We start from the raw sequence: 8,775 nt of genomic DNA on the forward strand, positions 1-8,775 counted from the left end.
CTGGCGAAAGGCAAAATTGAGCAAACTCAGTCACGCAAGTGCTACTGTTTGCATCCTATTTGCTAGCATTAGCTTTGTCTCATGGCCAAGCTCAGTCACAGTGGGAGGGCAATAAAAAGGGGTGTGCATACAAGGAGGGTTGGGGACTTGGGGCAGTTTTTGCAATTGATCACACCTTCCCTGTCCCCCAAAGATATGTGTATATGTGTATGAGCATGGAGCTCCCAGCGATTTGGGGATTATTCTTGGGGACAAGGCACCACTTTTTCTGAGTGATTCCACTAATCAAATTCAGCAAACATCAGTTCAAAAGCATCTTGAGACAATTTTGAGATCATTGAGACTTCTAAGAGCTTAGAGACCAGAGGTGAAAGACACTGCAGCCCACGGGCCATATCCGTAGCAGGAGCTGGTGTGGGCCATTTACAGCCAGGACGCTGGCAGACTGCAAAGGAAGAAGTGGTTAGCGCTGAGCGGGAGGGGTCCAGGAGGGCTTCACAGAGGAAGTGGTTTGGCCGAGCTCTGAGGGAGGGAGAAGGTCTCCAGCAGTAGAGGTTGAGGGACCAGTCTGAACAAAGGAGTAAAGCAGCCCCCTTTACTGGGGGGCCTTGGCCACCCCCTGGGTAGAACCTTCTTCTTTCAGGAGTGGCTTCCTGAGGAGTTCGTGGAGAGAATCTCCCAGCTGGACACCCAGTCGCCTGTTACCAAGATCAATGGTAAGAGGCACACCAGATTGTAGAGCTGTTTCTTTTGAGGTTATCTGAGTGAGAAATCTCCATGTCTGGAAGAGACTGACCTGCATCATCATCTCTAGCCCCTGCCCCACAGCCTGCCCCCCAGTTTGAAGGTGAAACACTTTTTTATACTTTTTCTTTCCAGTCCACCATGTGGGTGAGCAGGTGATGGGTAGAGATAGAGGACCCTAGGGGGCTGAGGACACAGGCCTTTGGGCCCTGACCCTCCTCTTTGGCCCCTCAGTGGCTGTCGACAGGCTGCCTGACTTCCTGGCGGCCCCCAATGCTCCCAGGGGCCAGCCGCTGCCCCATCACCAGTGCTCCATCCACCTCAACTGTGAGGACACTCTCCTTCTCCATCGGGCTTTTGAAGACGCCATGGATGGCCTGCCTTCCCACAGGTGGGGGCCCTGGAGACACTTGAGCCCCTGGTTAGAGCACAGGAGGTGTCGTGGGACGGCAGGGACCGCTGCTCATTCACCGCCCTGGCCTGGGAGGGACCAGAGAGCCCGGAGCCTGCAGGTCTGGCCAGGGACAGGGGCCTGGAGATGAGGGAGCTCCCCGTGGGTGGTCTGGACTGTCCTGGTGGTCACCGAGCCTTTGCAGGCAAACACCACCATGTCCTTACAGAGATCATCGGCCCGGCCCCAGCATCCTCCCATCTCAGGCCTTCATTTTGTCCCGTCATCTCAGAGTGGCTCCCCAGTCCCTTCCCTCGGGCAGGTGCTGCTCTTCAGGCCCCAGCCTCTCTCCTCCCCGTGTCACACGCAGACCTATGATTGAGCTCTGCATCCCTTCCTCGCTGGACCCCACGCTGGCTCCCCCCGGCTGCCACGTCATCTCCCTCTTCACTCAGTACACGCCATACACACTGGCTGCAGGCAAGGTCTGGGACGAGCAGGAGAGAAACGCTTATGCAGACAGAGGTAAGGAGGGCTAGACCGCCCTGGCTCCACAGTGACAGCTGGCCGAGCGTCCCGAATGGCCTCCTCTCCTCCTGACTGCCCCATTCAGGATTAACACCTGCAAGTTCTGTGCCAGGGAGAGAGGAGTACCCAGGGAAACCTAAATCAACACAGTGAGTAACTGCTGGGGTCAGGCCCTGGACGAAGAAAGCCAAAAAGACATAGTTCCTGCCCTCAGGTTGCTCACAGTCCAGTGGGGGAGACTAACAAACCCATCTTACAGTACAACGGACTGTGGGAACCAAAGGAGGAAGCTGTGAGCCAGAGAGACAGGAGAGCTTTCCAAAGGAAGGGACATTTGAGCTGGGTTTTAAAGGATGAATAGGAGTCGACCAGGCAGCAAAGTGCATTCCAAGCAAAAGAAATAACTTGAGCAGAGCAATGAGGTGAAGAAATTTTTGCATGTTCAAGGGGAGACAAGTGTTTAGGGTTGGAGTAAAAAGGTGGGAAGGAGTGGGAGGCTCTACTAGCCTGACACCCATAGGCCTCTGTAATGAATTGTTTATTTGCCTGTGGACTGTTTTTGTTTTTTTGCTTATTGAGGTATAATTTGCATATGAAAAAATATCCATTTTAGGTGTAGAGTTTAATGAATTTAGTAAATATGCCGAGCTGTACAATCTTAACGCCTCTTCTTTCTCCTAACACCATCTCTTTTCCCTGTGTTCGACACCCAGTGTGTGATTGCATTGAGGCCTACGCCCCTGGCTTCAAGGGCTCCGTGGTGGGCAGAGACATCCTCACACCCCCTGACTTGGAGAGAGTCTTTGGGCTTCCTGGGGGGGTGAGTACAGGACTGGGGTCTCTCGTCACACTCTCCCTGTACCCCGACTCCCTGGCATGCCTGCTCGGCTTTATCTTGTCCCTCCACACCCAGCCTTCAGCAGGAAGAGAGGACAGAGGCAGAGACCACAGCAGAGAGGGGACAGAGACATGGTCAGATTTAGGCAGTGAGGGAGGAGTGAGGAGAGGCAGCACCTGCTGAGCAGGTCACCAGGACTGCGGCCCTTCTGCCTGGATGTCCGTGTCAGCCCCTCCCATCTGCCTTTCTTCAGAGGGAGCTCCCCTCCCCCAGGCAGCATGTGCTCACACTTCCCTTCATACAGAGTGAAGTAAGTCAGAAAGAGAAAAGCAAATACCGTATGCTAACACATATATATGGAATCTAAGGAAAAAAAAAAAAGGTCATGACGAGCCTAGGGGTAAGACGGGAATAAAGACACAGACCTACTAGAGCATGGACTTGAGGATATGGGGAGGGGGAAGGGTAAGCTGGGACAAAGTGAGAGAGTGGCATGGACATATACACACTACCAAACGTAAAATAGATAGCTAGTGGGAAGCAGCCGCAGAGCGCAGGGAGATCAGCTCGGTGCTTTGTGACCACCTAGAGGGGTGGGATAGGGAGGGTGGGAGGGAGGGAGACGCAAGAGGGAAGAGATATGGGAACATATGTATATGTATAACTGATTCACTTTGTTACAAAGCAGAAACTAACACACCATTGTAAAGCAATTATACTCCAATAAATATGTTAAAAAAAAACCAAAAAACTCACTGAGCCTGGAGGCAGGGGGATGGGTCAGGAGGCCAGGTCAAATACAGCAGTGACTAGCTTCGTGTGGCTATTGAGCCCTTAAATGTGGCCAGGCCAAAATGAGATGTGCTTCGAGTATAAAATGCACCGCAGACTGCAAAGACCGAGTACAGAAAAATGTAGCATGTCTCATCAATAATTTGAATACCAACCACGTGTTGGAATGATAATACTTTGGATCTATTGGGTTAAATTAAATATATCATTGAATTGGGTTAAATTAAATATATTATTAACATTAATTTCACCAGTTTCCTTTTAAGTGTTAATGTGGCTACTGGAAAATCTAAAATTACATGTGTGGCTCCCGTTATGTTTTTACTGGACGGCGCTGGGCAGGATAGAGAGTGAGGGAGGCCAGGCAGTGGGAAGGGAAGGGAAAGGGTGGAGGCGGAAGGCTTGGGCAGGTGGGTTGAGAGGTCTTGATAAATGTGCGTGCCGAGAGCGGGTGGAGGGGACGTAAAGAGTCCACCTGAAGGCCCAGGAGGGGGAGCTGACGCCATCCGCGGAGGCAGGGAAGACGGGACAGGAGCCGACTCGAGGGAGGAGGACGAGCTCAGTCCGGGACGTGTTGATGGGGCAGGTGAAGGTCATCCCCACGGTGACGTCCAGCAGATGTTGGTCTCCTTGTGCAGACCTGCCCCGCAGGTGTGCCCTTCCCCCTCCCCCACACCTGCTCCCTCCTCGGCTGGTCTGACCCAGGCCAGTGGAGCAGAACCTCGCTCAGCTCCCAGTATCCATCTGCCATTTACTGTGACCTTTGAACCCCAGGGCGCAAGCTCAGCTGGGTGTCTTGGCCAAAGAAACATGTGCCAGCAGTCAAAATAAATCAACTTCCTCTATTTTTCACACAGAGTGAGGGGGATTCATAGTCCACAGCAACATCTTTAAAATCTCCTTTTTCCTTTCCATCCAGTTTCCTTACCCTCTGAAGATGCTCCCTACCCTTCTTCCTTCTTGAAAAATGCTTCTAGGAAACTTCACCCCCAGCCCTAGGACTTGTGCCTATTCTCTGTCTTCCCCTCCTCATTCTGCATCACAAGAGCCCGAGAAAACATCCTGGAAGGAGAAGAACCTTCCTTGGAGAACAGGGGAGGGGAAAGGGGGGAGAAGGTAACACTCCTATGTTAACGACTGTGGCCCTGCCTCCTGCAGAATATATTCCACTGCGCCATGGCCCTGGACCAGCTGTACTTTGCCCGCCCTGTGCCCCGGCACTCCAGCTACCGCTGCCCTCTCCGGGGCCTGTATCTCTGCGGAAGTGGGGCCCATCCTGGTGAGTGACCCTCGGTGCCACTATCCTGTGCGGGCGTCGAGGGCTGGCAGAGGCTTGCAGACAGGGGAGCAGGGTAAACAAGGGGGGAGGTGAGAGGGAGGGAACTCCAAGGAGAACAAGCCATCACCCACGTTGAGAATTCTCTGGCCACAACCCTCAGGTTAGCTCACCTCCTCCCCACGAAGCCAGGGGATACATCCCAGTGGAGGCATCTCTCCAAGTTCCCACGGTGGGTTGTGTAAGACCCATGCCTCTAAATTCCCCATCCGTATTTGAGACCAGTAAGGATTGGCAAAGTTCAGTTTCTCAATTTTAAAATTCTTCCCTGCTCCCCTCCCAGGCCTACTGACCCCACGGAAGCTCATCTCATATAGATGCTTCCTCTGAGCTACGTGGGCCCCGGCCTCCCAGACAGGGTCCATACTTCCATGACTTCCTCTCAAATCCTTAATCCCTCATTCTAGTTTCACGTGCTGGGAGTCTCACCATCTGGCCCATTGGTTCTCAGGCTGGGGGGGCAGAGGGAGGGGGCCACTTGCTTGGACCAGGCACCTGGCCCTTCCTGCACTGATTCAGGGGAGTCCAGGATCTGTGTTAATAATCATCCCAGGTGGTTCTGATACCCACGGCCCCAGCATCACCCTTCAGGCGTCCCTGCTCTGCTTTGTGGCTGGTGCCTCAGCAAGTCCCATGGGGGGACGGAGGGGTGGGAGGGGGGTGAGCACAGCTTTGGTTCATGGGAGACTCCCTTCCAGGAGGAGGTGTCATGGGAGCCGCTGGACGCAATGCAGCTCACGTGGTCTTTAGGGACCTCAGGAGCATGTGACCCCAAACCAACTCTGACCCAGGAAGATGAATTCACCCTTGAGATGTTAAGTCTCCATTGGATGAGCTTCCCAGGATACTGCTTGAGGCAGGCAAGTCCTCAAGGCTCAAACCACTATTCTAGAAAAAACTTACAAGTTAAATTGGGTCCTAGTTAACCTCGCATCTATGGCTTCTTGAATGAACTGGTTTTGTTTTATATCGATAGTGTGCATTTTTCTGTGTATTAGTACAATAGGTAATGTGCAATAACCGGATGGGACAAACTTGTCTGGGGTACCCAGTAACCTCACAACATCAGCTCCAAACAGTCCTTCTGATCAACAAGCATCCTCTCCACACTGTCGGGCCCCCTCTGCGAGCTGATTGAAGGACTGCCCTGGGGAGGCCCAGTCTACTGCTGTCACATTTCTGGCAAACTGTATAAAAAAGGACCCAATTCCCCAGTGCCCCACAAAGTCACCCACAGGGGCCTTGGCCTGAGCAGTGCATGGCCTCTCAGGCCATCAAAACCGCCAGAGTCAGGCAAACAGCAGTCAGGGTGAGTGCAAGGTGGGTGTAGCTGAGGGCCATCTGGAGACCCACATTCCCAGTTTTGGAGATTCAACCGCTGACTTCCCATGAGCGAGCCATACCTGTCACATCACTAAAATCTTTCCACGTAAACCTGTGTTATTCTGAAGTGAGTTGGGTTGTCACTCTTGATCAGAAAGTGTCACACAAATGTCCCCTTGGTAATCCAGCTTCTTGCATCCCAGGAGCCAAGGCCATGGTCCAGAGCCCCCATCAGCAGAGGAGGTGCAACGTTCCCTGGGGCATCACCTCCCTCCCTTTCCTGGGCAAATTTATACAGATTAACAAATACCTGCCTTATTACTTAACCTCGATAAACCCAGATTTGTCATCTGTAAAGGAGTTGTTTTAAAGATCAAATAAGACAATAGATCATGGTTTAGTCCACTATCTGGCACAAGATAAGCATTTGGTACACGGTGGTGGTCTTGCTGCTAATATTGTTGGTGGAGATATTATTGTCATTTCTGGATTCTGCAGAAAGCAGTCTTTTTGACATCCTTTTTTTAACCAGGCACCAGATTGAAACCAGCCCACTAGAAGCAGTGTGACCAGGGCAGAGCAGAGCAATCTTTGGGTCCACCAAGCTCTTCCCACAATAAGGGCTGTCAATCTTGTCCCCTACCCCTGCTTCATGCAGCACTGGTACAACTAAATTTTTGAGCTTGTTGAAAATTTGGTTTTGGTCTGGTTTCTAAGATTTGCTTTTCTCAAAAGACTTGCCAGGGCCCAAGAGGGGGAAAATGTAAGGAAGAAAGAAGGAAGGAAGGGTGGGAGGGAGGGAGGGAGGAAGGAAAGCTATGGGGTGAGGGCAAGCACATCCATCCCTAACACTAGCTTAAGGAGAGCAGAATTGAATAACAAATAGGAACTTGTGAAATCCCAGGGGCCTGGGGCAGATTGCGTCAGACTCGGTCTTTCAAAATATTATTTTTTTTTGTAAATAAAAGTTACAAATGCTTAGTGTAGGAAAAATTTTAAATATGATAATCAAGAACATAAAACTCAAACCTAATCTTACCTGCAGAGATCATCAGTCACCATTTTACAATATTTCCAGCTAGTCTTACATAATCGGAATCATATTCTATATTCTACAGGTGGGTTTTACACCTTTCTTTCCTTCATTTTACTTCATGTCATGAGCATTTTTCAGTCTCGTAACAATTCTTTGACAACGTTCTTTTTAATGGTTGCCTAATAGTCTCTTGTAAGGGTTATACCATGACTTACTGGGCTGGCCAAAAAGTTCGTTCAGGTTTTTTGTATGCTCTTACGGAAAAACCCCAACGATTTGGCCAGCCCAATATTTGGGGACATTGAGTGCAGTCTTGGCTTTGATTGCTAAATAGCACCAGTCGAAGGCTGGAAAGCCTCTCTTTTGTCATGTCCACTCCAACTGGAATGACTCACTGTCACACCTACCAGGGTGCAGCTGCCATCCTGGCAAACATTCCCTCTGAAGGAGGAGGAAATTGGCTCCAGGAGGCTGGGGGGTGTGAAAGAGCAGTGTTAGCAGTGAGGGGGAGAAATTCCCGCTGTTTGGTGACTTCCTGTCTCTGTCTCGCATCTCTGGAAGATAACATTTGGTTCCAACTGAGATGCAGGATCTGGTCTGGCCCAGTGGGGTGCCTTGGCTCCTGCACGGCCCCTGCATGCCATCCAGCTGAGCGAGGGGATTGAGCTTTCCCAAAGTGGTGACTGAAAACTGGCCGTGGATCCGGTGATGGGTCCCCTGCTGACTTCAGAATGTAAAACTCTTACAAGGATAAATAAGTCAGTGCCATATTGTTACCTGATTTACAGTTGCCCGTTTCCCCAAAGCAGTAGGGAACACTCCCTCTGAGGCACAATCATGCTCACGTGAACCTCACCTGGTTAAGTCATTAGGCACCGAGGCCAGCCCCTCCTGCTCTGGCGGTCCCTGGGTGAAGGTCCAGAGTCTGGGTGAGATGTGAGGTTTACAGCTCTGGGAGGGTTTCGGGGATCCTAATGGGAGGAATGACAGATGTGGCTGGCCAAGCCGCCTGCGGGCCTTGTGAATGTGCATTTTGCTGACACATGTTCTGTTTGCAAAGCATTTGACCATGCCGAGTTCTATGGGACACTAATATCACTCCCCTGGTAAAGTCAGGGATGCAGCAGGGAAAGAGGCTTGCCTGAGCACAGGGTGGCATTCTGTGGAGGAGTGGGAAAACACATGGCATAAAAAGGAACACAAAATGCAAAATAAAGAGAAACGCAAATGGAAAGCAAGTCTGAAAAAATATTTAACCTCACCAGGAATCAATTAAAGTCAAACAATCGTGTTTTACCTATAAAATTGAGAAAAATTATTTCTATTTATTTTTTTATTTTTATTGTTTTTTTTGTGGTATGCGGGCCTCCCTCTGCTGCGGCCTCTCCCGTTGCGGAGCACAGGCTCCGGACGCGCAGGCTCAGCGGCCATGGCTCACGGGCCCAGCCGCTCCGCGGCACGTGGGATCCTCCCAGACCGGGGCGCGAACCCGGTTCCCCTGCATCGGCAGGAGGACGCGCAACCACTGCGCCACCAGGGAAGCCCAGAAAAATTATTTATAATAGAAAATTACCAGGGTGGGCAGAATAGACACTCTGGTACACTGTTGGCAGCAGCATAAATTTAAATTTAATAATGAGACTCAAAAGTCAACATCCAAAAGCCAACCCATTTGGTAGGTTATTCAACATCTTGTCATTTAGCCTAAGGAAGATATCAGGGGTGTCCCCAAGGATTTAGGTACAGACATATTCATGTAGTGTTATTAGCAATGGCAAAATATTAGA

At 50.8% G+C, this 8,775-nt stretch overlaps 1 protein-coding gene across 1 annotated transcript; it reads left to right on the forward strand.

The window, feature by feature from the left end:
• Positions 1 to 567: 567 nt before the first annotated feature.
• Positions 568 to 5,599, forward strand: PYROXD2 (pyridine nucleotide-disulphide oxidoreductase domain 2; the record flags this gene model as incomplete). Its single annotated transcript, XM_028484495.2, has 6 exons — positions 568 to 716; positions 979 to 1,135; positions 1,506 to 1,660; positions 2,377 to 2,483; positions 4,452 to 4,572; positions 5,328 to 5,599. Coding segments are annotated over 6 exons (760 nt in total), but the record flags the coding sequence as incomplete, so codon positions are not given.
• Between the last annotated feature and the right edge of the window lie 3,176 nt (positions 5,600 to 8,775).

This window comes from Physeter macrocephalus, unplaced genomic scaffold, assembly GCF_002837175.3.
Source record: "Physeter macrocephalus isolate SW-GA unplaced genomic scaffold, ASM283717v5 random_157, whole genome shotgun sequence".
NCBI classification, from domain to species: domain Eukaryota; kingdom Metazoa; phylum Chordata; class Mammalia; order Artiodactyla; family Physeteridae; genus Physeter; species Physeter macrocephalus.